General features: G+C 52.1%; 1 protein-coding gene across 4 annotated transcripts in view; it reads left to right on the top strand.

Moving 5' to 3' along the window:
• Positions 1–27,884, top strand: part of LOC110485936 (regulatory-associated protein of mTOR) — a 212,740-nt gene that overhangs the window by 158,502 nt on the left and 26,354 nt on the right. For 3 of the 4 annotated variants that reach the window (XM_036940605.2, XM_036940602.2, XM_036940601.2), the window contains exons 23-26: positions 5,234–5,337; positions 5,564–5,756; positions 6,162–6,272; positions 10,607–10,712. In XM_036940605.2, coding sequence (XP_036796500.1) covers positions 5,234–5,337; positions 5,564–5,756; positions 6,162–6,272; positions 10,607–10,712 — 514 coding nt within the window. Of the gene's footprint in view, positions 1–5,206; positions 5,338–5,563; positions 5,757–6,161; positions 6,273–10,606; positions 10,713–27,884 lie in introns of all 4 variants that reach the window. The other variant, XM_036940599.2, reaches the window with a different exon arrangement.

Below are 27,884 nucleotides of genomic sequence, written 5' to 3'. Positions count from 1 at the left end.
CACACACTCATTCTCCCTCTTCCCTGACATTTTCACCACCTCGAGACCGTTACTTTTGTGCAAATGCAATTAAGGCGAAACGACTCCCTCGGGCCAGCCACTGCAGAGAGGAGAAGCCTGCCGTGACTTAAGGAGGTGTAATAACCATTGTTGCGCCTCGCGCTGGAGAGAGACCCCTTGTATTTGCTGCTGACAACACCAGTTCCTTGCAGTCCCCAGAACTGTTCATCTCATCTTTAGGGCTTCCCACTGAAGCCCCATAAAAAAAAAACAAGACTTATTAGATATTACATTGCAATAGACTCTAATGTATGAAACGCTGCAACAGACTCTAATGCAGTGGTCACCAACCTTTTCTGAGTCAAGATCACTTTCGCAGTCCAAAAGCAAACTGAGATCTATTGCTCAGATTATATATTTTTTTTTACATTAAACCTCACACATACAGTTTTGTAGGAAGGAGGTTTGGGCTGTAGGCCTAATACATTATCACAGCATATTGGCTGTACGATTGGCCTTCCAATATTGTTAATCAGACCATATTATATTTCAGAACTCGAGCTTTGATAACAAAATAGAGCAGTTGGTTCAGCACTTGTTGAGGCACTGTTTAGCCTAAATTGAAATTATTATCTTTTTTATTTTACACCTACCGGCAACAGCTCAACACGATGAAAAAGAAAATAATAGTTTTAAAACGGATCGCAAGCCTTTATCGTTCGTTGGCTTTTCTGCAGAAATATTTGGTGATCGACTAGGAATGCCTTGAAGATCGACCAGTTGATCGCGATTGGCGACCACTACTCTAATGTATGAAACATTGCAGTAGACTCTAATGTATGATGGGACAGTATTTTTTTAAATATACAATGTGGTCCACTGCTACATTCTCAGTTCCTTGCAGTCCCCCAGAACTGTTCATCTCATCTTTAGGGCTTCCCACTGAAGCCCCGTAAAAAAAAAAAAAACAGGACTTATTCGATATTACATTGCAATAGACACTAATGTATGAGGCACTGCAACAGACTCTAATGTATGAGGCACTGCAACAGACTCTAATGTATGAGGCACTGCAACAGACTAATGTATGAGGCACTGCAACAGACTCTAATGTATGAGGCACTGCAACAGACTCTAATGTATGAGGCACTGCAACAGACTCTAATGTATGAGGCACTGCAACAGACTCTAATGTATGAGGCACTGCAACAGACTCTAATGTATGAGGCACTGCAACAGACTCTAATGTTTATCTCTGCACGTGTCCCAAAATGACCCCCTATTCAAGTTGTGCACCACATGGTGAATAGGGTGTCATTTGGGATGCACATCTCTCTCTTTGTTTTTTCCTGCTCTTTTGATCCGCCTGTAGATGAGCACGGGAGGAACTATCATCTCTCTATTGCAGTGGTTGTTTCATCTCCCGGAGGTTTTCCTTCCTAAGATGATTTTAGGAGGATTTTCTTTTATCAGCCCCACCCTCACGATACATTCAGGTTCAGATGGACTGATTTAACCTCTAAATGATCGTTGCTGTAGAGACTTTTTTCCCCCTCTAACCACTTACCCGGTGGAATGAAAGTTAATGAACAAGCAAATGCGAATGGCGACGACTTAAACTGTCTGTGATGTGACATACAGACACGCACAAACAATTATTGCACTGTAAATTGTCTTCCTGAAATAACGCTTATGCAACCCATTCCATCCTACTGCGGCGTTGACTTTATGTTCGCGTTCTTGTTGTCGCTAAAGAACCTGCGTGTAAAAGCATTCCATTGGATGCTGTATGCCGTGTGCATCCTGTTCATGCCACTGATAAAACTGGAAACCTCAACTTTACTCCCGTCAACAAGAAAAAGCCATCTCACACGGATGCAGGGATTCTCCACTTACCTAGTCGTCACACACTCCTCAGCCTGACAGCACTTCAGAGGGAAGAACAAAGAGGGTCTACCCACAACTTTACACACACACACGCTTAAAAGCAAGTGTCAATCCCGGTATTCAGTGTCCCGTGCTAAACACATTATTGACTGGAGTGTGTAGCGGTTTGGTGCAGCCTGCGTCCGGAGAAGCCGGAGCTCTCGACAGCCTTCCCTTGACAAGCAGAGAAATGATCTCATTGGTTTAAGTGTCCAACCGAGCAAATCCAATTCTGTTTTAATTAGGATTTTTAGCGCCTAGTTGCCAGGTGCCAAGGAGGATGGAAGTGTGAAACGCACGCAGGCTCTATGTTCTCCAAATGAACATTTAGTGCATTTTTTAGGGGGGGGAGAGGGGGGTACTTAATCAGTTGTCCAACTGAAATGTGTCTTCCGCATTTAACCCAACCCCTCTGAATCAGAGAGGTGGGGGGGGGGGGGCTGCCGGGGGCTGCCGTAATCGACATCCACATCTTTGGCGCCCGGGGATCACTGCCTTGCTCAGGGGCAGAATGACAGATTTTTAACTTGTCAGCTCGGGGATTCGATCCAGCAACCTTTCGGCTACCTGCCGCCCCTTAAGAGGTTTAAGCATAAAGGTTAATTGCACATTTTTTTGTATGTGGTCCATACTTTGTGATGATAAGATTGAAGTAGAATTTGGATGGGAGTCTTGGCTACTCTCTCACACTCTAATATCAGTCGTCCCGGTGCATTGTGGGTGAATGTTAGCCTTCAACAGGGTTTCTTATTGCAGAAGTGCAGGTAGATCCCTTCCCATTTCAGCCTGTTTGCTTCTGTTTGGTTCCTAATGAATACCCCTTTTTGGTCCCAGATCTGGTTTTCTTTTGTGCCGACTCCCACAGACCACCAGTAGGAGTTAGCAAGAGAGCACAAACTGATCTGGAATCAGGCTTGATGAATGTCTCACATTCGGGGAAACACTGGTAGAAAAAGCTCTAAAACCCACTGCATGAGATCATGACCTACCCACTCTTCTCAACCCACAATCTCTGGGCCTTACTGCCTTACACAGCAGAAAATCACCACAATCCCTCCCTCTCGGTACTCCCCCAACAATCAGATAGCTCCTTCCATCAGACCACGTCCCCTTTCCAACCAATCACACCTTAGTTTGAGACCACTTCACAGGGCTATTATCGTTGATCAGGGAGGTGTTCTGTACTTTTGTGCGCCCGCAGAACATTTAAATCCCCCTTTTGAATCATTCAACACTCACAAGTACAGCGATACTGGCTGGGGATGCATCCCAAAATGGCACCCTATTCCCTACACAGTGCACGACTTTTCACCAGGGCCCAGTAGTGCACCAAATAGGGGAATGGGGTGCCATTTGGGACCTAGATGCCGTGAACGTTGCCTGCTGCAGTAGCAGTCGGGTTGCAGGTCTCCTGGCCCGCCGGGAAGCCCCTTGTGATAACAGGGTGTATATATATATATATATACTCTACAGTATCTCTCTAGTTGTGTTTATTTTGTTAGCTTGGCTTTTGGAAGTGATGAATAAGTAAGGGAAGTAAGTAGAGAGGGGGGGGGGACAGGATGTTCCACAGCGCCGCCGCGTTGGCGTCTCCGTTAAGTGCACCGGGGGCGGAACTGGACGCGTCTGAACTCGGCAACGTGCAATTATGCAACAATATGTCATGTTTTGAGTGCATTACGGTAGGAAGCGTTGTCTATGGGGAAACCGTGCACCAATGCGGCGAAGATGACTATGTTCACACTGCTGGTGGAACGAGTTGGTTTGAACCAGCCGGGCACTTAAATGACATGCAATTATTGGACACAATTACGCAGCAATTCTATGTAATGTTTTGCATGCATTATGCTGGGAAGCGTTGCCTGTTGGGGAACGATACGCGTCTTGTTTTCCCCCCATGACGATGTGCCAATGGTGGAATCGTCGGTTCGAAGCCAAGCACTTTATACCATACAATTATGGGACACACTCACTCAACAATGGTATGTTTTGCATACAGGAAGCTTAGTCTGTGGGGTAACGATACCTATTGTCTTCCATGCAAGAATCATTATGACTGTGTATGTAACATGGGAAATAACATCTCGGTAATTCAATTTCTTACGCTGTCAAACCGACTTCATCACCAGCTCCTCTTACTGATTGTGGTGAAATGGCACCTTTCACATCTTCCTCCTTTTGCTATTCTCTCTCCTCCTCTTCTTCCGCTTGCTGTGACTATTGTTTAATAACGATACCTGGACTCGCTTTGTACAGAGGGCAAGCTAATCTCCATTGTTCCTTAGTTGGTATGAGCATCTCAATAAACACTTAGCAAAAGGCTCCCAGTGGGAGATGAGAGAAATGTTACCCTTTTGAAGATTTCTGTCCAAAAAGAAGAAAAAAAATGCTGCTTCTCTGTGATGGTGTGATGGTGTCTGTTTGTGCCTGTGTGTATGTTAAGGGATTGTTGCCTAAATGCTTTCTCTGTGTTAGTGTGGCGTTACAATGTGCCAGTGTGGTGGTGGTGTGATGATTACTTGTTTTCTCCCACCTTATTCATATTTTATACTGCAGTTTGTGAAGCCTCCCAGAGTAGTGACGGTCCGTCCGTAACGACTGTCATTTCTGTGCTTCTTTTTAATGAAGCGCTCGCCTGCAAACACAAGTAATTGATGCTGCCGCAACCCACCCACACACACACACACACACGTATCGTAGTAAACGCAAAACTCACATACACACACTACCACTGGTAATTAGCATAGAAATCAAATCAAAAGGCAATTCCAGATGGTAGAATGTGTTTGTTTGCTGGTGTTAACTGGATCTCCTAAAGCCAACCAGGTTTTTCTCTCTGCTCTGGCTTTTTGTAAACAACTCGCTGTTATTCATCAGCTTTCCCTTATTGAGTTTGTTTTACTCTCCTCTGGTGAATAGCTGTTACAGTGTATACTGGCGTTGATTCTGTTCTTGATCGGTGCAGTACCGGGAGGATTTCAAGGTGTCTGGCTGTTGCTGGTGTTGTTGTATAGATCATTTGTTGAAGGGTAATATGTTGAAATACAGTAGAAGTTCACCCAACTGTTCAAGTTACAGAACATAGGACAGTAAGTTTCCTGACAAAGTATGGTGTAGCCTGTTTGCTTATGTTTTATGTTACATTGAGCTCTTCATGGCTATTCTCATTCCTCTGTTTTTGTACTCCTGCTCTCTCTTTTCCTCCTGTCTCCCTCTTCTCCTCCTGTCTCCTGTCTCCGGTCTCTCCATCTCTCTTCTCCTCCTGTCGCCGGTCTCTCAGGCCCTGTCTCTGTCTCTGTCTCCCCAGGCCACTATGAACGCTCGGCCCCAGAGGATCCTGGACTCTGGCTCTCTCACCCAGTCGGCCCCCGCCAGCCCCACCAGCAAGGGGGCACACATCCACCAGGCAGGGTGAGTGACATGCACACACACAAGACGCACGCTCAACTCATATTACACACAGTCCTCGTATTCTTAACTCTACCAGGAATATTGGCGTAGCAGACTCACACACACACACACACACACACACACACACACACACTACTTTACGTCCACCGTCCTCATTTTCTCACCAATGCTCTCCTGCCACCTACACTAACCTCCCTCTCCCTCCCAAATCTGCCTCTTCCCCCAGTGGTTCTCCCCCCATGCCCAGTGCCAGCAGCTCCAGTCTGACCAACGAGGTGCCCAAACCCCCGACACGTGGTGGAGAACAGCTCCCCACGCGACCCCCCTACACCCCCACGCTGGGCGGACAGGCCCCCCACTCCCACCAGTTCCCCCGCACGCGCAAGATGTTCGACAAGGGGCCCTCCGGCTCTGAACAGGTACCCTGACGTCTAAGAACTCATTTCTGTTTAACTGGTTTCTTAAGGAAAAACGTAAGAACTTGTTGAGGGACAGCGACTTTAACTTTCTTCCGAAGTCGATAGTAAAAAGGAAGACGGGGCAGTTGAGAAATTAGGTCTCAGAACTCCACTAGCATACCCATTTAAACAAGAATGTTATGCTAACTACCTCAATTGCTCAATGAATGCTTCTGCAGAACTTCTTTAGCTTTACTTGCTTAATTTTAGTCAATTTAGTCTGTTTGATTAATTACGAAAGAGAACTCCCAGACACTTATTTTTGGATGATCTTTTACAGTGAATTCTGAGAGTGAGGTGGTGTGTATTGGTGGTAGTGTGTTTAAAATGAGAATATTTTTAATTTTGTGTGTGTGTGTGTGTCAGGCCGGGGATGATGCAGATGACCCAGGAGGTCACAAGGCCTACATGAATGCCAACCTGTCTACAGGGCTGTGTGACTGGAGCGCCAAGTACTTTGCTCAGCCTGTTATGAAGGTACTGTACTACACTTCTCTCTCTCTCTCTTTCTATTTTCATCCCTCTTTCTTTCTCTCTCACACTCTCGCTCTCACACTCTCTCTCTTGCCGTCCCTCCTGCGCGCGCGCGCTGTAGTGTGTCTTCAGTACCTGTTCAAGGAATCTGTTTAGGCTGTTACAGCACCTGACCTTCCTTTGATGGTCAGAGGAAGCAGCTGAGTCATGTGTATGGCTGTCTCCACACATACACACACACACGCACACACACGCACATGCGTGCACACACACACATTCTCACACACAGTTATAACTATAATGCAGTTATAGGAGCCGCTACACTCTCCAACGCTTTCTCAAACCAGCCTTTCATCTCTCCATCCTCTCCTCTGGAAGAAAGAAGAGAAAAATAAACGTTGTCAGCTCGTCTTGACTTTGCCAAACTGACTCGGGTCTGGAGGTGAGAGAGGGAAAGAGAGAGACGGATGGTGAGAGACTGTAGGTGGAAAAGAGAGAAGGGTCTTGAGAAACAGTACAGAGAGGCAGGAACAAAGTGGGGACATGGTATAGAAGGGGTGATGGGGTGAGTTGAGACGGATGAGAGAGAGGGAAGAGAGAGGGAGAGGTATGCACTTTGCAGAAGTACAAATGAGAAAGCTGTGTTTGCAATTTCTGGAATGCTCCCATAAAGATCCTTTGTGTCTGAAAGTCTGTACACAGGTTATCATATCAATGTGTCAGCAGTACGAGGTGTGTGTGTATAACCATTAGCAGAGCTTTTGTGTGGGGGGGTGTCTCCCTCCTTTCTCAGACAGGGTCATTGTACAGTCAGTGTGTAATGTCCCACATTAGTGGCTGAGATATCCATATAGGGCTGAGATATCCATATAGGGCTGAGATATCCATATAGGGCTGAGATATCCATTTAGGGCTGAGATATCCATATAGGGCTGAGATATCCATATCGCATTTTTTTTTGCGCCATGAATGTAACATTCAAATGTAATAAGGATCCCCTGGGAAACTGACCAACACTTTGGTGCCTACCCTATCACAACTTCTACTGTACCTGGCTTTTTTCATTCAATGTCATGCTAATTAGATTATTAGCCCATATCCTGCAGCCCTAGCTGAGACCCAGCATCATGACAGCCTCTCACCTTGACACACACACCTACACACACACACACACACTCATCAGCTCTGACTGAGGCCGGCCTTCGTGTCTTAGCACTGTAGAGATGTCCAAGCAAACAGTGACTTGCACACGCTATTTCCTTTAATTAATCATTATTTTTCTATCCCCCTTTCGACTCTTTCTCTCTCCCCTTTTACCCTCTTTCTCTCCCCCCTTTTTTACTCTCTCTCCCCCCCCCCCTTCTACTCTTTCTCTCCACCCTTCTACTCGCTCTCTCTCTACCATCCCTGTCTCGCTCCACCCCTCTCCAGCTGTCCCTCCCTCCACCCCTCTACATGTTATGTCACTGTGAGTGCTTGGTGGTGATTACCAGAGCATATGAATCCACATGCGGTTGCAGCTGCAGTAGCAGTCAGTGGCTGTGTCCGAAATGGCTCCCTATCCCCTAGAAAACGCACTATGGGCCCTGGTCAAAAGTACATAGGGACTAGGGTGCCATTTGGGATGCAATCAGTGTGTGGCTGCTCTGTTAGTGTTTAGTATTCAGAGGGCAGAGCAGGGAGCCTGGTGGGGCATGTACTTAATAAGCAGCAACAGTCTGGCCTCACAACCCTCCACCATTACACTCCATTACAGCCTTTCTCTGTGCATTACCAGCCCTGTCCATAATGCTAATGGTTACAGCTATACACACAGGGACATGTACGCACACACGGACGCACAGAAACAGACATGCACACACCTCCACTTAGAAACACACACAGATCTACACACAAATGCACGCATGCACAGACACGCGTACACACACGGAAACACTCCAACTCAATCCCTTCCTTGCCCTCTGCAATTACAACAGACGACCTCCATTGATGTTCGCTAATGATTTTCCCCCTGTCAGGGACTAAGGGTTGGAGGAAACCCCTCAACACAACCTGAGAGGCAGCCCTCAGAAAGAGAGGGATGAATGGATGGCGAGAAAGAGGGGGCTATGTGAGTGTGAGGGAGGAGAAAACCCCTCAACACAGCCTGAGGCAGCACTCAGAAAGAGAGGGATGAATGGATGGAGAGAAACAGGGGGCTATGGGAGTGTGAGGGAGGAGAAAACCCCTCAACACAACCTGAGGCAACCCTCAGAGAGGTGATGGATGGATGGAGAGCGAGGGAAGGAGGGAGGTGTTAAGGAATGGATAGAGGGGGAGGAGAGATGAGAGGACAAGCAAGGATAGAGCTTTTAACACTTCAAGCCTACGAGGCGATCCTCTTCATTTATCTCATTAACCCATCATTCCAAAGAATGGGATGACAGAACGAGAGGAGAGGGTGAGATAAGAGTGTTAGATGGGCAGGAAGAGGATGAGGGTGGTTTGAAACGTGGGAGAGAACACTTAGCAGCCTGAGAGGCCACCATGTTCATTTAGCCCAGTATCAAGAAGCTCTTGTCTTTATGCAAGACCATGAAGGAGTATAATTGGAGGGGAGCGAGAGGAAGGGAAGCAAGTGTCTTCCTCTTTTAGCGCTGTAACCACTTCCAGTTTAGACCTGCTTCTACCCTATTCAATCTAATAGAAATACAACGGGTACAGTTGAGGTCGGACGTTTACATACACCGTAGCCAAATACATTTAAACTCAGTTTTTCACAATTCCTGGCATTTAATCCGAGTAAAAATTCCCTGTTTTCGGTCAGTTAGGATCACCATTTTATTTTAAGAATGTGACATGTCAGATTAATAGTAGAGAGAATTATTGATTTCAGCTTTTATTTCTTTCATCACATTCCCACTGGGTCAGAAGTTTACATAAACTCAATTAGTATTTTGGTTGCATTGCCTTTAAATTGTTTAACTTGGGTCAAACGTTTCAGGTAGCCTTCCACAAGCTTCCCACAATAAGTTGGGTGAATTTTGGCCCATTCCTCCTGACAGAGCTGGTGTAATTGAGTCAGGTTTGTCGACCTCCCTGTTCGCACACACTTTTCAGTATTGCCCACAAATCTTCAATAGGATTGAGGTCAGGGCTTTGTGATGGCCACTCCAATACCTTGACTTTGTTGTCCTTAAGCCATTTTGCCACAACTTTTGAAGTCTGCTTGGGGTCATTGTCCATTTGGAAGATCCATTTGCGACCAAGTGTTAACTTCCTGACTGATGTCTTGAGATGTTGCTTCAATATAACCACATACTTTTCCTCCCTCATGATGCCACTATTTTGTGAGGTGCACCAGTCCCTCCTGCAGCAAAGCACCCCCACAACATGATGCTGCCACCCCTGTGCTTGACTGTTGGGATGGTGTTCTTCGGCTTGCAAGCATCCCCCTTTTTCCTCCAAACATAATGATGGTCATTATGGCCAAACAGTTCTATTTTTGTTTCCTCAGACCAGTGGACATTTCTCCAAATAGTACGATCTTTGTCTCCATGTGCAGTTGCAAACCGTAGTCTGGCTTTTTTATGGCGGTTTTGGAGCAGTGGCTTCTTACTTGCTGAGCAGCCTTTCAGGTTTTGCCGATATAAGACTCGTTTTACCGTGGGTATAAATACTTTTGTACCAGTTTCCTCCAGCATCTTCACCAAGGTCCTTTGCTGTTGTTCTGGGATTGATTTGCATTTTTCGCACAAAAGTACGTTCATCTCTAGGAGACAGAACACATCTCCTTCCTGAGTGGTATGATGGCTGTGTGGTCCCATGGTGTTTATACTTGCATACTATTGTTTGTACAGATGAACGTGGTACCTTCAGGCGTTTGTAAATTGCTCCCAAGGATGAAGCAGACTTGTGGAGGTCTCCAATTTTTGGCTGATTTCTTTTGATTTTCCCATTATGTTAAGCAAAGAGGCACTGAGTTTGAAGGTAGGCTTTGAAATACATCCACAGGTACACCTCTATATGACTCAAATGATGTCAATTAGCCTATCAGAAGCTTCTAAAGCCATGACATCATTTTCTGGAATTTCCAAGCTGTTTTTCAAGGCACAGTCAACTTAGTGTATGTAAACTTCTGACCCACTGGAATTGTGATAGTGAATTATAAGTGAAATAATCTGTCTGTTAACAATTGTTTGAAAATGTACTTGTCATGCACATAGTAGACATCCTAACTGACTTGCCAAAACTATAGTTTGTTAACAAGAAATTTGTGGGTTGGTTGAAAAACAAGTTTTAATGACTCCAACCTAAGTGTATGTGAACTTTTTCTCGCTCTCTTTCTCTCTCTCTAGATTCCAGAGGAGCATGATGTGGAGAGTCAGGTGAGGAAAGAGAGGGAGTGGAGGTTCCTGAGGAACGCCCGCGTTCGAAAACAGAGCCAACGCATCACGCAGAGAGGTGACACACACAAACACTATGCATAGCTACACATAAATACACAGATCCACGATGCATCGCTACACACACTTGTGTAGATTTGCTGTCACTCACCCACAGTATAGAAGAACAAAAAACTGTGCCCATGCACATGTCATACATACCTTGGCAGAGGGATAGGGAGATATTTGAAGAGTGAAACACACCAGTGAGGGGAACATGAGTATGCATATGAAGTTAGTGGGTTCGAGGATCTATTGGAATCCCCCCCTGTTCCAAAAGCTCCAACACACACACACACACACACACACACACTACACACACACATTAAAGACCCCAGGCTTCAGCGCAGCTCCCCAGCTCCCCCTTTGAAGTCAGAGCCTGCTCAAACAGAATGGCTAACACTCCCACGTCACTGCCAGCTCCTACAACACACATGGGCGTACGCACACACACACACACACACACAGGATACACACGCGCACGCTCACGAGTCCATTGGCGTCAGAGCTGAGGCTCACATACGCATGTATCGCTCTCTCCCCTTTTAACCATCCCTTTCTGCCATCCTCTAATGTTGAGAGACTGAAAGATCAGGGCTGCCCTCATTCATTCTCCTGCCTCTGGGGAGATGGACAGACAGAGAAAAGACAGGGGGAGGGAGGGGGTACATTTGAAGAGAAAGGGTGGGAGACAGATAGGGGGAGTTAGAGGGTGACAAAGAATAGAGAGGGAGGAGTAGAGACTGAGGGGGTGAGAAAGACAAGTAAAACTTGATAGAGGGTCAAGAGTGGGGAAGAAAAAAAACAGGGAAGGCAACAGACATGAAAGTAGAGAGCCGGGGAACAGACATGAAAGTAGAGAGCCGGGGAACACGGAGAAAGGAAATTAGAGAGCCGGGGAACACGGAGACAGGAAAGTAGAGAGCCGGGGAACACGGAGACAGGAAAGTAGAGAGCCGGGGAACACGGAGACAGGAAAGTAGAGAGCCGGGGAACACGGAGACAGGAAAGTAGAGAGCCGGGGAACACGGAGACAGGAAAGTAGAGAGCCGGGGAACACGGAGACAGGAAAGTAGAGAGCCGGGGAACACGGAGACAGGAAAGTAGAGAGCCGGGGAACACGGAGACAGGAAAGTAGAGAGCCGGGGAACACGGAGACAGGAAAGTAGAGAGCCGGGGAACACGGAGACAGGAAAGTAGAGAGCCGGGGAACACGGAGACAGGAAAGTAGAGAGCCGGGGAACACGGAGACAGGAAAGTAGAGAGCCGGGGAACACGGAGACAGGAAAGTAGAGAGCCGGGGAACACGGAGACAGGAAAGTAGAGAGCCGGGGAACACGGAGACAGGAAAGTAGAGAGCCGGGGAACACGGAGACAGGAAAGTAGAGAGCCGGGGAACACGGAGACAGGAAAGTAGAGAGCCGGGGAACACGGAGACAGGAAAGTAGAGAGCCGGGGAACACGGAGACAGGAAAGTAGAGAGCCGGGGAACACGGAGACAGGAAAGTAGAGAGCCGGGGAACACGGAGACAGGAAAGTAGAGAGCCGGGGAACACGGAGACAGGAAAGTAGAGAGCCGGGGAACACGGAGACAGGAAAGTAGAGAGCCGGGGAACACGGAGACAGGAAAGTAGAGAGCCGGGGAACACGGAGACAGGAAAGTAGAGAGCCGGGGAACACGGAGACAGGAAAGTAGAGAGCCGGGGAACACGGAGACAGGTAAGTAGAGAGCCGGGGAACAGAGACAGGAAAGAAGAGAGCCGGGGAACACGGAGACAGGAAAGTAGAGAGCCGGGGAAAACGGAGACAGGAAAGTAGAGAGCCGGGGAACACGGAGACAGGAAAGTAGAGAGCCGGGGAACAGAGACAGGAAAGTAGAGAGCCGGGGAACACAGAGACAGGAAAGTAGAGAGCCGGGGAACACAGAGACAGGAAAGTAGAGAGCCGGGGAACACAGAGACAGGAAAGTAGAGAGCCGGGGAACAGAGACAGGAAAGAAGAGAGCCGGGGAACAGAGCCGGGGAACGGAGACAGGAAAGTAGAGAGCCGGGGAACGGAGACAGGAAAGAAGAGAGCCGGCGAACAGAGACAGGAAAGTAGAGAGCCGGGGAACAGAGACAGGAAAGTAGAGAGCCGGGGAACAGAGACAGGAAAGTAGAGAGCCGGGGAACAGAGACGGCGAACAGAGACAGGAAAGTAGAGAGCCGGGGAACAGAGACAGGAAAGTAGAGAGCCGGGGAACACGGAGACAGGAAAGTAGAGAGCCGGGGAACACGGAGACAGGAAAGTAGAGAGCCGGGGAACACGGAGACAGGAAAGTAGAGAGCCGGGGAACAGAGACAGGAAAGAAGAGAGCCGGCGAACAGAGACAGGAAAGTAGAGAGCCGGGGAACAGAGACAGGAAAGTAGAAAGCCGGGGAACAGAGACAGGAAAGTAGAGAGCCGGGGAACAGAGACAGGAAAGTAGAGAGCCGGGGAACACAGAGACAGGAAAGAAGAGAGCCGGAGAACACGGAGACAGGAAAGTAGAGAGCCGGGGAACAGAGACAGGAAAGTAGAGAGCCGGGGAACAGAGACGGGGAACAGAGACAGGAAAGAAGAGAGCCGGGGAACACGGAGACAGGAAAGTAGAGAGCCGGGGAACAGAGACAGGAAAGTAGAGAGCCTGGGAACAGAGACGGGGAACAGAGACAGGAAAGAAGAGAGCCGGGGAACAGACACAGGAAAGAAGAGAGCCGGGGAACACGGAGACAGGAAAGTAGAGAGCCGGGGAACACGGAGACAGGAAAGTAGAGAGCAGGGGAACACGGAGACAGGAAAGTAGAGAGCCGGGGAACACGGAGACAGGAAAGTAGAGAGCCGGGGAACAGAGACAGGAAAGTAGAGAGCCGGGGAACAGAGACAGGAAAGAAGAGAGCCGGGGAACAGAGACAGGAAAGAAGAGAGCCGGGGAACACGGACACAGGAAAGTAGAGAGCCGGGGAACACGGAGACAGGAAAGTAGAGAGCCGGGGAACAGAGACCGGAAAGTAGAGAGCCGGGGAACAGAGACAGGAAAGTAGAGAGCCGGGGAACACAGAGACAGGAAAGTAGAGAGCCGGGGAACACAGAGACAGGAAAGTAGAGAGCCGGGGAACAGAGACAGGAAAGAAGAGAGCCGGGGAACAGAGCCGGGGAACGGAGACAGGAAAGTAGAGAGCCCGGGGAACAGAGACAAGAAAGTAGAGAGCCGGGGAACGGAGACAGGAAAGAAGAGAGCCGGCGAACAGAGACAGGAAAGTAGAGAGCCGGGGAACAGAGACAGGAAAGTAGAGAGCCGGGGAACAGAGACAGGAAAGTAGAGAGCCGGGGAACAGAGACAGGAAAGTAGAGAGCCGGGGAACACAGAGACAGGAAAGTAGAGAGCCGGGGAACGGAGACAGGAAAGTAGAGAGCCGGGGAACAGAGACAGGAAAGTAGAGAGCCGGGGAACGGAGACAGGAAAGTAGAGAGCCGGGGAACAGAGACAGGAAAGTAGAGAGCCGGGGAACGGAGACAGGAAAGTAGAGAGCCGGGGAACGGAGACAGGAAAGTAGAGTGCCGGGGAACGGAGACAGGAAAGTAGAGAGCCGGGGAACACGGAGACAGGAAAGTAGAGAGCCGTGGAACACGGAGACAGGAAAGTAGAGAGCCGTGGAACACGGAGACAGGAAAGTAGAGAGCCGGGGAACACGGAGACAGGAAAGTAGAGAGCCGGGGAACACGGAGACAGGAAAGTAGAGAGCCGGGGAACACGGAGACAGGAAAGTAGAGAGCCGGGGAACAGAGACAGGAAAGAAGAGAGCCGGGGAACAGAGCCGGGGAACGGAGACAGGAAAGTAGAGAGCCCGGGGAACAGAGACAAGAAAGTAGAGAGCCGGGGAACGGAGACAGGAAAGTAGAGAGCCGGGGAACAGAGACAGGAAAGTAGAGAGCCGGGGAACAGAGACAGGAAAGTAGAGAGCCGGGGAACAGAGACAGGAAAGTAGAGAGCCGGGGAACACGGAGACAGGAAAGTAGAGAGCCGGGGAACAGAGACAGGAAAGAAGAGAGCCGGGGAACAGAGCCGGGGAACGGAGACAGGAAAGTAGAGAGCCCGGGGAACAGAGACAAGAAAGTAGAGAGCCGGGGAACGGAGACAGGAAAGTAGAGAGCCGGGGAACAGAGACAGGAAAGTAGAGAGCCGGGGAACAGAGACAGGAAAGTAGAGAGCCGGGGAACAGAGACAGGAAAGTAGAGAGCCGGGGAACACGGAGACAGGAAAGTAGAGAGCCGGGGAACACGGAGACAGGAAAGTAGAGAGCCGGGGAACACGGAGACAGGAAAGTAGAGAGCCGGGGAACACGGAGACAGGAAAGTAGAGAGCCGGGGAACACGGAGACAGGAAAGTAGAGAGCCGGGGAACAGAGACAGGAAAGAAGAGAGCCGGGGAACAGAGCCGGGGAACGGAGACAGGAAAGTAGAGAGCCCGGGGAACAGAGACAAGAAAGTAGAGAGCCGGGGAACGGAGACAGGAAAGTAGAGAGCCGGGGAACAGAGACAGGAAAGTAGAGAGCCGGGGAACGGAGACAGGAAAGTAGAGAGCCGGGGAACAGAAACAGGAAAGTAGAGAGCCGGGGAACACAGAGACAGGAAAGTAGAGAGCCGGGGAACAGAGACGGGGAACAGAGACAGGAAAGAAGAGAGCCGGGGAACACTGAGACAGGAAAGTAGAGAGCCGGGGAACAGAGATAGGAAAGTAGAGAGCCGGGGAACAGAGACAGGAAAGTAGAGAGCCGGGGAACACGGAGACAGGAAAGTAGAGAGCCGGGGAACACGGAGACAGGAAAGTAGAGAGCCGGGGAACACGGAGACAGGAAAGTAGAGAGCCGGGGAACACGGAGACAGGAAAGTAGAGAGCCGGGGAACACGGAGACAGGAAAGTAGAGAGCCGGGGAACACGGAGACAGGAAAGTAGAGAGCCGGGGAACAGAGACAGGAAAGAAGAGAGCCGGGGAACAGAGCCGGGGAACGGAGACAGGAAAGTAGAGAGCCCAGGGAACAGAGACAAGAAAGTAGAGAGCCGGGGAACGGAGACAGGAAAGTAGAGAGCCGGGGAACAGAGACAGGAAAGTAGAGAGCCGGGGAACAGAGACAGGAAAGTAGAGAGCCGGGGAACAGAGACAGGAAAGTAGAGAGCCGGGGAACACAGAGACAGGAAAGTAGAGAGCCGGGGAACAGAGACGGGGAACAGAGACAGGAAAGAAGAGAGCCGGGGAACACTGAGACAGGAAAGTAGAGAGCCGGGGAACAGAGATAGGAAAGTAGAGAGCCGGGGAACAGAGACAGGAAAGAAGAGAGCCGGGGAACAGAGACAGGAAAGTAGAGAGCCGGGGAACAGAGACAGGAAAGAAGAGAGCCGGGGAACACGGAGACAGGAAAGAAGAGAGCCGGGGAACACGGAGACAGGAAAGTAGAGAGCCGGGGAACAGAGACGGGGAACAGAGACAGGAAAGAAGAGAGCCGGGGAACAGAGACAGGAAAGAAGAGAGCCGGGGAACAGAGACAGGAAAGAAGAGAGCCGGGGAACACGGACACAGGAAAGTAGAGAGCCGGGGAACACGGAGACAGGAAAGTAGAGAGCCGGGGAACAGAGACCGGAAAGTAGAGAGCCGGGGAACAGAGACAGGAAAGTAGAGAGCCGGGGAACACAGAGACAGGAAAGTAGAGAGCCGGGGAACACAGAGACAGGAAAGTAGAGAGCCGGGGAACAGAGACAGGAAAGAAGAGAGCCGGGGAACAGAGCCGGGGAACGGAGACAGGAAAGTAGAGAGCCCGGGGAACAGAGACAAGAAAGTAGAGAGCCAGGGAACGGAGACAGGAAAGAAGAGAGCCGGCGAACAGAGACAGGAAAGTAGAGAGCCGGGGAACAGAGACAGGAAAGTAGAGAGCCGGGGAACAGAGACAGGAAAGTAGAGAGCCGGGGAACACAGAGACAGGAAAGTAGAGAGCCGGGGAACGGAGACAGGAAAGTAGAGAGCCGGGGAACAGAGACAGGAAAGTAGAGAGACGGGGAACGGAGACAGGAAAGTAGAGAGCCGGGGAACTGAGACAGGAAAGTAGAGAGCCGGGGAACGGAGACAGGAAAGTAGAGAGCCGGGGAACGGAGACAGGAAAGTAGAGGGCCGGGGAACGGAGACAGGAAAGTAGAGAGCCGGGGAACGGAGACAGGAAAGTAGAGAGCCGGGGAACACGGAGACAGGAAAGTAGAGAGCCGGGGAACACGGAGACAGGAAAGTAGAGAGCCGGGGAACACGGAGACAGGAAAGTAGAGAGCCGGGGAACACGGAGACAGGAAAGTAGAGAGCCGGGGAACAGAGACAGGAAAGAAGAGAGCCGGGGAACAGAGCCGGGGAACGGAGTAGGAAAGTAGAGAGCCCGGGGAACAGAGACAAGAAAGTAGAGAGCCGGGGAACGGAGACAGGAAAGAAGAGAGCCGGCGAACAGAGACAGGAAAGTAGAGAGCCGGGGAACAGAGACAGGAAAGTAGAGAGCCGGGGAACAGAGACAGGAAAGTAGAGAGCCGGGGAACGGAGACAGGAAAGTAGAGAGCCGGGGAACTGAGACAGGAAAGTAGAGAGCCGGGGAACGGAGACAGGAAAGTAGAGAGCCGGGGAACGGAGACAGGAAAGTAGAGAGCCGGGGAACGGAGACAGGAAAGTAGAGAGCCAGGGAACGGAGACAGGAAAGTAGAGAGCCGGGGAACACGGAGACAGGAAAGTAGAGAGCCGGGGAACACGGAGACAGGAAAGTAGAGAGCCGGGGAACACGGAGACAGGAAAGTAGAGAGCCGGGGAACAGAGACAGGAAAGAAGAGAGCCGGGGAACGGAGTAGGAAAGTAGAGAGCCCGGGGAACAGAGACAAGAAAGTAGAGAGCCGGGGAACGGAGACAGTAAAGAAGAGAGCCGGCGAACAGAGACAGGAAAGTAGAGAGCCGGGGAACAGAGACAGGAAAGTAGAGAGCCGGGGAACAGAGACAGGAAAGTAGAGAGCCGGGGAACAGAGACAGGAAAGTAGAGAGCCGGGGAACACAGAGACAGGAAAGTAGAGAGCCGGGGAACAGAGACGGGGAACAGAGACAGGAAAGAAGAGAGCCGGGGAACACGGAGACAGGAAAGTAGAGAGCCGGGGAACAGAGATAGGAAAGTAGAGAGCCGGGGAACAGAGACAGGAAAGAAGAGAGCCGGGGAACAGAGACAGGAAAGTAGAGAGCCGGGGAACAGAGACAGGAAAGTAGAGAGCCGGGGAACAGAGACGGGGAACAGAGACAGGAAAGAAGAGAGCCGGGGAACAGAGACAGGAAAGTAGAGAGCCGGGGAACAGAGACGGGGAACAGAGACAGGAAAGAAGAGAGCCGGGGAACACGGAGACAGGAAAGAAGAGAGCCGGGGAACACGGAGACAGGAAAGAAGAGAGCCGGGGAACAGAGACAGGAAAGTAGAGAGCCGGGGAACAGAGACGGGGAACAGAGACAGGAAAGAAGAGAGCCGGGGAACACGGAGACAGGAAAGTAGAGAGCCGGGGAACGGAGACAGGAAAGTAGAGAGCCGGGGAACGGAGACAGGAAAGTAGAGAGCCGGGGAACGGAGACAGGAAAGTAGAGAGCCAGGGAACGGAGACAGGAAAGTAGAGAGCCGGGGAACACGGAGACAGGAAAGTAGAGAGCCGGGGAACACGGAGACAGGAAAGTAGAGAGCCGGGGAACACGGAGACAGGAAAGTAGAGAGCCGGGGAACAGAGACAGGAAAGAAGAGAGCCGGGGAACGGAGTAGGAAAGTAGAGAGCCCGGGGAACAGAGACAAGAAAGTAGAGAGCCGGGGAACGGAGACAGGAAAGAAGAGAGCCGGCGAACAGAGACAGGAAAGTAGAGAGCCGGGGAACAGAGACAGGAAAGTAGAGAGCCGGGGAACAGAGACAGGAAAGTAGAGAGCCGGGGAACAGAGACAGGAAAGTAGAGAGCCGGGGAACACAGAGACAGGAAAGTAGAGAGCCGGGGAACAGAGACGGGGAACAGAGACAGGAAAGAAGAGAGCCGGGGAACACGGAGACAGGAAAGTAGAGAGCCGGGGAACAGAGATAGGAAAGTAGAGAGCCGGGGAACAGAGACAGGAAAGAAGAGAGCCGGGGAACAGAGACAGGAAAGTAGAGAGCCGGGGAACAGAGATGGGGAACAGAGACAGGAAAGTAGAGAGCCGGGGAACAGAGACGGGGAACAGAGACAGGAAAGAAGAGAGCCGGGGAACAGAGACAGGAAAGTAGAGAGCCGGGGAACAGAGACGGGGAACAGAGACAGGAAAGAAGAGAGCCGTGGAACACGGAGACAGGAAAGAAGAGAGCCGGGGAACACGGAGACAGGAAAGTAGAGAGCCGGGGAACAGAGACAGGAAAGTAGAGAGCCGGGGAACAGAGACGGGGAACAGAGACAGGAAAGAAGAGAGCCGGGGAACACGGAGACAGGAAAGTAGAGAGCCGGGGAACAGAGACAGGAAAGTAGAGAGCCGGGGAACAGAGACGGGGAACAGAGACAGGAAAGAAGAGAGCCGGGGAACAGAGACAGGAAAGAAGAGAGCCGGGGAACAGACACAGGAAAGAAGAGAGCCGGGGAACACAGAGACAGGAAAGTAGAGAGCCGGGGAACACGGAGACAGGAAAGTAGAGAGCCGGGGAACACGGAGACAGGAAAGTAGAGAGCCGGGGAACACGGAGACAGGAAAGTAGAGAGCCGGGGAACATGGATACAGGAAAGTAGAGAGCCGGGGAACAGAGACAGGAAAGTAGAGAGCCGGGGAACAGAGACAGGAAAGAAGAGAGCCGGGGAACAGAGACAGGAAAGAAGAGAGCCGGGGAACAGAGACAGGAAAGAAGAGAGCCGGGGAACACGGACACAGGAAAGTAGAGAGCCGGGGAACACAGAGACAGGAAAGTAGAGAGCCGGGGAACAGAGACAGGAAAGAAGAGAGCCGGGGAACAGAGCCGGGGAACGGAGACAGGAAAGTAGAGAGCCCGGGGAACAGATACAAGAAAGTAGAGAGCCGGGGAACGGAAACAGGAAAGAAGAGAGCCGGCGAACAGAGACAGGAAAGTAGAGAGCCGGGGAACAGAGACAGGAAAGTAGAGAGCCGGGGAACAGAGACAGGAAAGTAGAGAGCCGGGGAACAGAGACAGGAAAGTAGAGAGCCGGGGAACACAGAGACAGGAAAGTAGAGAGCCGGGGAACGGAGACAGGAAAGTAGAGAGCCGGGGAACGGAGACAGGAAAGTAGAGAGCCGGGGAACGGAGACAGGAAAGTAGAGAGCCGGGGAACAGAGACAGGAAAGTAGAGAGCCGGGAACGGAGACAGGAAAGTAGAGAGCCAGGGAACGGAGACAGGAAAGTAGAGAGCCGGGGAACGGAGACAGGAAAGTAGAGAGCCGGGGAACACGGAGACAGGAAAGTAGAGAGCCGTGGAACACGGAGACAGGAAAGTAGAGAGCCGTGGAACACGGAGACAGGAAAGTAGAGAGCCGGGGAACACGGAGACAGGAAAGTAGAGAGCCGGGGAACACGGAGACAGGAAAGTAGAGAGCCGGGGAACACGGAGACAGGAAAGTAGAGAGCCGGGGAACACGGAGACAGGAAAGTAGAGAGCCGGGGATCACGGAGACAGGAAAGTAGAGAGCCGGGGAACACGGAGACAGGAAAGTAGAGAGCCGGGGAACAGAGACAGGAAAGAAGAGAGCCGGGGAACAGAGCCGGGGAACGGAGACAGGAAAGTAGAGAGCCCGGGGAACAGAGACAAGAAAGTAGAGAGCCGGGGAACGGAGACAGGAAAGAAGAGAGCCGGCGAACAGAGACAGGAAAGTAGAGAGCCGGGGAACAGAGATAGGAAAGTAGAGAGCCGGGGAACAGAGACGGGGAACAGAGACAGGAAAGAAGAGAGCCGGGGAACAGAGACAGGAAAGAAGAGAGTCGGGGAACAGACACAGGAAAGAAGAGAGCCGGGGAACACGGACACAGGAAAGTAGAGAGCCGGGGAACACGGAGACAGGAAAGTAGAGAGCCGGGGAACAGAGACCGGAAAGTAGAGAGCCGGGGAACAGAGACAGGAAAGTAGAGAGCCGGGGAACACAGAGACAGGAAAGTAGAGAGCCGGGGAACACAGAGACAGGAAAGTAGAGAGCCGGGGAACACAGAGACAGGAAAGTAGAGAGCCGGGGAACACAGAGACAGGAAAATAGAGAGCCGGGGAACAGAGACAGGAAAGAAGAGAGCCGGGGAACAGAGCCGGGGAACGGAGACAGGAAAGTAGAGAGCCCGGGGAACAGAGACAAGAAAGTAGAGAGCCTGGGAACGGAGACAGGAAAGAAGAGAGCCGGCGAACAGAGACAGGAAAGTAGAGAGCCGGGGAACAGAGACAGGAAAGTAGAGAGCCGGGGAACGGAGACAGGAAAGTAGAGAGCCGGGGAACGGAGACAGGAAAGTAGAGAGTCGGGGAACGGAGACAGGAAAGTAGAGAGTCGGGGAACGGAGACGGGAAAGTAGAGAGCCGGGGAACGGAGACAGGAAAGTAGAGAGCCGGGGAACGGAGACGGGAAAGTAGAGAGCCGGGGAACGGAGACGGGAAAGTAGAGAGCCGGGGAACGGAGACGGGAAAGTAGAGAGCCGGGGAACGGAGACAGGAAAGTAGAGAGCCGGGGAACACGGAGACAGGAAAGTAGAGAGCCGTGGAACACGGAGACAGGAAAGTAGAGAGCCGGGGAACACGGAGACAGGAAAGTAGAGAGACGGGGAACACGGAGACAGGAAAGTAGAGAGACCGGGAACACGGAGACAGGAAAGTAGAGAGCCGGGGAACACGGAGACAGGAAAGTAGAGAGCCGGGGAACACGGAGACAGGAAAGTAGAGAGCCGGGGAACAGAGACAGGAGAGTAGAGAGCCGAGGAACAGAGACGGGGAACAGAGACAGGAAAGAAGAGAGCCGGGGAACAGAGACAGGAAAGAAGAGAGCCGGGGAACAGAGACAGGAAAGAAGAGAGCCGGGGAACAGAGACAGGAAAGTAGAGAGCCGGGGAACAGAGACAGGAAAGTAGAGAGCCGGGGAACAGAGACAGGAAAGTAGAGAGCCGGGGAACAGAGACAGGAAAGTAGAGAGCCGGGGAACAGAGACAGGAAAGTAGAGAGCCGGGGAACACAGAGACAGGAAAGTAGAGAGCCGGGGAACACGGAGACAGGAAAGTAGAGAGCCGGGGAACACGGAGACAGGAAAGTAGAGAGCCGGGGAACACGGAGACAGGAAAGTAGAGAGCCGGGGAACACGGAGACAGGAAAGTAGAGAGCCGGGGAACACGGAGACAGGAAAGTAGAGAGCCGGGGAACACGGAGACAGGAAAGTAGAGAGCCGGGGAACACGGAGACAGGAAAGTAGAGAGCCGGGGAACACGGAGACAGGAAAGTAGAGAGCCGGGGAACACGGAGACAGGAAAGTAGAGAGCCGGGGAACAGAGACAGGAGAGTAGAGAGCCGGGGAACACAGAGACAGGAAAGTAGAGAGCCGGGGAACAGAGACAGGAAAGAAGAGAGCCGGGGAACAGAGACAGGAAAGAAGAGAGCCGGGGAACAGAGACAGGAAAGTAGAGAGCTGGGGAACAGAGACAGGAAAGTAGAGAGCCGGGGAACAGAGACAGGAAAGTAGAGAGCCGGGGAACAGAGACAGGAAAGTAGAGAGCCGGGGAACACAGAGACAGGAAAGTAGAGAGCCGGGGAACAGAGACAGGAAAGTAGAGAGCCGGGGAACAGAGACAGGAAAGTAGAGAGCCGGGGAACAGAGACAGGAAAGTAGAGAGCCGGGGAACAGAGACAGGAAAGTAGAGAGCCGGGGAACAGAGACAGGAAAGTAGAGAGCCGGGGAACAGAGACAGGAAAGTAGAGAGCCGGGGAAAACGGAGACAGGAAAGTAGAGAGCCGGGGAAAACGGAGACAGGAAAGTAGAGAGCCGGGGAAAACGGAGACAGGAAAGTAGAGAGCCGGGGAACAGAGACAGGAAAGTAGAGAGCCGGGGAACAGAGACAGGAAAGTAGAGAGCCGGGGAACACGGAGACAGGAAAGTAGAGAGCCGGGGAACACGGAGACAGGAAAGTAGAGAGCCGGGGAACAGAGACAGGAGAGTAGAGAGCCGAGGAACAGAGACGGGGAACAGAGACAGGAAAGAAGAGAGCCGGGGAACAGAGACAGGAAAGAAGAGAGCCGGGGAACAGAGACAGGAAAGAAGAGAGCCGGGGAACAGAGACAGGAAAGTAGAGAGCCGGGGAACAGAGACAGGAAAGTAGAGAGCCGGGGAACAGAGACAGGAAAGTAGAGAGCCGGGGAACAGAGACAGGAAAGTAGAGAGCCGGGGAACAGAGACAGGAAAGTAGAGAGCCGGGGAACACGGAGACAGGAAAGTAGAGAGCCGGGGAACACGGAGACAGGAAAGTAGAGAGCCGGGGAACACGGAGACAGGAAAGTAGAGAGCCGGGGAACACGGAGACAGGAAAGTAGAGAGCCGGGGAACACGGAGACAGGAAAGTAGAGAGCCGGGGAACACGGAGACAGGAAAGTAGAGAGCCGGGGAACACGGAGACAGGAAAGTAGAGAGCCGGGTAACAGAGACAGGAGAGTAGAGAGCCGGGGAACACAGAGACAGGAAAGTAGAGAGCCGGGGAACAGAGACAGGAAAGAAGAGAGCCGGGGAACAGAGACAGGAAAGAAGAGAGCCGGGGAACAGAGACAGGAAAGTAGAGAGCTGGGGAACAGAGACAGGAAAGTAGAGAGCCGGGGAACAGAGACAGGAAAGTAGAGAGCCGGGGAACAGAGACAGGAAAGTAGAGAGCCGGGGAACACAGAGACAGGAAAGTAGAGAGCCGGGGAACAGAGACAGGAAAGTAGAGAGCCGGGGAACAGAGACAGGAAAGTAGAGAGCCGGGGAACAGAGACAGGAAAGTAGAGAGCCGGGGAACAGAGACAGGAAAGTAGAGAGCCGGGGAACAGAGACAGGAAAGTAGAGAGCCGGGGAACAGAGACAGGAAAGTAGAGAGCCGGGGAAAACGGAGACAGGAAAGTAGAGAGCCGGGGAAAACGGAGACAGGAAAGTAGAGAGCCGGGGAAAACGGAGACAGGAAAGTAGAGAGCCGGGGAAAACGGAGACAGGAAAGTAGAGAGCCGGGGAACAGAGACAGGAAAGTAGAGAGCCGGGGAACAGAGACAGGAAAGTAGAGAGCCGGGGAACAGAGACAGGAAAGTAGAGAGCCGGGGAACAGAGACAGGAAAGTAGAGAGCCGGGGAACAGAGACAGGAAAGTAGAGAGCCGGGGAACAGAGACAGGAAAGTAGAGAGCCGGGGAACAGAGACAGGAAAGTAGAGAGCCGGGGAACAGAGACAGGAAAGTAGAGAGCCGGGGAACAGAGACAGGAAAGTAGAGAGCCGGGGAACAGAGACAGGAAAGTAGAGAGCCGGGGAACAGAGACAGGAAAGTAGAGAGCCGGGGAACAGAGACAGGAAAGAAGAGAGCCGGGGAACACAGAGACAGGAAAGTAGAGAGCTGGGGAACAGAGACAGGAAAGTAGAGAGCCGGGGAACACGGAGACAGGAAAGTAGAGAGCCGGGGAACACGGAGACAGGAAAGTAGAGAGCCGGGGAACACGGAGACAGGAAAGTAGAGAGCCGGGGAACACGGAGACAGGAAAGTAGAGAGCCGGGGAACACGGAGACAGGAAAGTAGAGAGCCGGGGAACACGGAGACAGGAAAGTAGAGAGCCGGGGAACACGGAGACAGGAAAGTAGAGAGCCGGGTAACAGAGACGGGGAACAGAGACAGGAAAGAAGAGAGCCGGGGAACAGAGACAGGAAAGTAGAGAGCTGGGGAACAGAGACAGGAAAGTAGAGAGCCGGGGAACAGAGACAGGAAAGTAGAGAGCCGGGGAACAGAGACAGGAAAGTAGAGAGCCGGGGAACACAGAGACAGGAAAGTAGAGAGCCGGGGAACAGAGACAGGAAAGTAGAGAGCCGGGGAACAGAGACAGGAAAGTAGAGAGCCGGGGAACAGAGACAGGAAAGTAGAGAGCCGGGGAACAGAGACAGGAAAGTAGAGAGCCGGGGAACAGAGACAGGAAAGTAGAGAGCCGGGGAACAGAGACAGGAAAGTAGAGAGCCGGGGAAAACGGAGACAGGAAAGTAGAGAGCCGGGGAAAACGGAGACAGGAAAGTAGAGAGCCGGGGAAAACGGAGACAGGAAAGTAGAGAGCCGGGGAACAGAGACAGGAAAGTAGAGAGCCGGGGAACAGAGACAGGAAAGTAGAGAGCCGGGGAACAGAGACAGGAAAGTAGAGAGCTGGGGAACAGAGACAGGAAAGTAGAGAGCCGGGGAACAGAGACAGGAAAGTAGAGAGCCGGGGAACAGAGACAGGAAAGTAGAGAGCCGGGGAACAGAGACAGGAAAGTAGAGAGCCGGGGAACAGAGACAGGAAAGTAGAGAGCCGGGGAACAGAGACAGGAAAGTAGAGAGCCGGGGAACAGAGACAGGAAAGTAGAGAGCCGGGGAACAGAGACAGGAAAGTAGAGAGCCGGGGAACAGAGACAGGAAAGTAGAGAGCCGGGGAACAGAGACAGGAAAGTAGAGAGCCGGGGAACAGAGACAGGAAAGTAGAGAGCCGGGGAACAGAGACAGGAAAGTAGAGAGCTGGGGAACAGAGACAGGAAAGTAGAGAGCCGGGGAACAGAGACAGGAAAGTAGAGAGCCGGGGAACAGAGACAGGAAAGTAGAGAGCCGGGAACAGAGACAGGAAAGTAGAGAGCCGGGGAACAGAGACAGGAAAGTAGAGAGCCGGGGAACAGAGACAGGAAAGTAGAGAGCCGAGGAACACAGAGACAGGAAAGTAGAGAGCTGGGGAACAGAGACAGGAAAGTAGAGAGCCGGGGAACAGAGACAGGAAAGTAGAGAGCCGGGGAACACGGAGACAGGAAAGTAGAGAGCCGGGGAACGGAGACAGGAAAGTAGAGAGCCGGGGAACAGAGACAAGAAAGTAGAGAGCCGGGGAACACAGAGACAGGAAAGTAGAGAGCTGGGGAACAGAGACAGGAAAGTAGAGAGCCTGGGAACAGAGACAGGAAAGTAGAGAGCCGGGGAACACGGAGACAGGAAAGTAGAGAGCCGGGGAACGGAGACAGGAAAGTAGAGAGCCGGGGAACAGAGACAAGAAAGTAGAGAGCCGGGGAACGGAGACAGGAAAGTAGAGAGCCGGGGAACAGAGACAGGAAAGTAGAGAGCCGGGGAACAGAGACAGGAAAGTAGAGAGCCGGGGAACAGAGACAGGAAAGTAGAGAGCCGAGGAACACAGAGACAGGAAAGTAGAGAGCTGGGGAACAGAGACAGGAAAGTAGAGAGCCGGGGAACAGAGACAGGAAAGTAGAGAGCCGGGGAACACGGAGACAGGAAAGTAGAGAGCCGGGGAACAGAGACAGGAAAGTAGAGAGCCGGGGAACAGAGACAGGAAAGTAGAGAGCCGGGGAACACAGAGACAGGAAAGTAGAGAGCCGGGGAACGGAGACAGGAAAGTAGAGAGCCGGGGAACAGAGACAGGAAAGTAGAGAGCCGGGGAACAGAGACAGGAAAGTAGAGAGCTGGGGAACAGAGACAGGAAAGTAGAGAGCCGGGGAACAGAGACAGGAAAGTAGAGAGCCGGGGAACAGAGACAGGAAAGTAGAGAGCCGGGGAACAGAGACAGGAAAGTAGAGAGCTGGGGAACAGAGACAGGAAAGTAGAGAGCCGGGGAACAGAGACAGGAAAGTAGAGAGCCGGGGAACAGAGACAGGAAAGTAGAGAGCCGGGGAACAGAGACAGGAAAGTAGAGAGCCGGGGAACAGAGACAGGAAAGTAGAGAGCCGGGGAACAGAGACAGGAAAGTAGAGAGCCGAGGAACACAGAGACAGGAAAGTAGAGAGCCGGGGAACAGAGACAGGAAAGTAGAGAGCCGGGGAACAGAGACAGGAAAGTAGAGAGCCGGGGAACAGAGACAGGAAAGTAGAGAGCCGGGGAACACAGAGACAGGAAAGTAGAGAGCCGGGGAACAGAGACGGGGAACAGAGACAGGAAAGAAGAGAGCCGGGGAACACGGAGACAGGAAAGTAGAGAGCCGGGGAACAGAGATAGGAAAGTAGAGAGCCGGGGAACAGAGACGGGGAACAGAGACAGGAAAGAAGAGAGCCGGGGAACAGAGACAGGAAAGAAGAGAGTCGGGGAACAGACACAGGAAAGAAGAGAGCCGGGGAACACGGACACAGGAAAGTAGAGAGCCGGGGAACACGGAGACAGGAAAGTAGAGAGCCGGGGAACAGAGACCGGAAAGTAGAGAGCCGGGGAACAGAGACAGGAAAGTAGAGAGCCGGGGAACACAGAGACAGGAAAGTAGAGAGCCGGGGAACACAGAGACAGGAAAGTAGAGAGCCGGGGAACACAGAGACAGGAAAGTAGAGAGCCGGGGAACACAGAGACAGGAAAATAGAGAGCCGGGGAACAGAGACAGGAAAGAAGAGAGCCGGGGAACAGAGCCGGGGAACGGAGACAGGAAAGTAGAGAGCCCGGGGAACAGAGACAAGAAAGTAGAGAGCCTGGGAACGGAGACAGGAAAGAAGAGAGCCGGCGAACAGAGACAGGAAAGTAGAGAGCCGGGGAACAGAGACAGGAAAGTAGAGAGCCGGGGAACGGAGACAGGAAAGTAGAGAGCCGGGGAACGGAGACAGGAAAGTAGAGAGTCGGGGAACGGAGACGGGAAAGTAGAGAGTCGGGGAACGGAGACGGGAAAGTAGAGAGCCGGGGAACGGAGACAGGAAAGTAGAGAGCCGGGGAACGGAGACGGGAAAGTAGAGAGCCGGGGAACGGAGACGGGAAAGTAGAGAGCCGGGGAACGGAGACGGGAAAGTAGAGAGCCGGGGAACGGAGACAGGAAAGTAGAGAGCCGGGGAACACGGAGACAGGAAAGTAGAGAGCCGTGGAACACGGAGACAGGAAAGTAGAGAGCCGGGGAACACGGAGACAGGAAAGTAGAGAGACGGGGAACACGGAGACAGGAAAGTAGAGAGACCGGGAACACGGAGACAGGAAAGTAGAGAGCCGGGGAACA

The sequence above is a fragment of the Oncorhynchus mykiss genome, chromosome 13 (assembly GCF_057628025.1).
Source record: "Oncorhynchus mykiss isolate SJ-2025 chromosome 13, ASM5762802v1, whole genome shotgun sequence".
NCBI classification, from domain to species: Eukaryota; Metazoa; Chordata; class Actinopteri; order Salmoniformes; family Salmonidae; genus Oncorhynchus; species Oncorhynchus mykiss.
The sequence above is the reverse complement of the archived record's forward strand: the minus strand, read 5'-3'. Positions and strand labels throughout refer to the sequence as shown.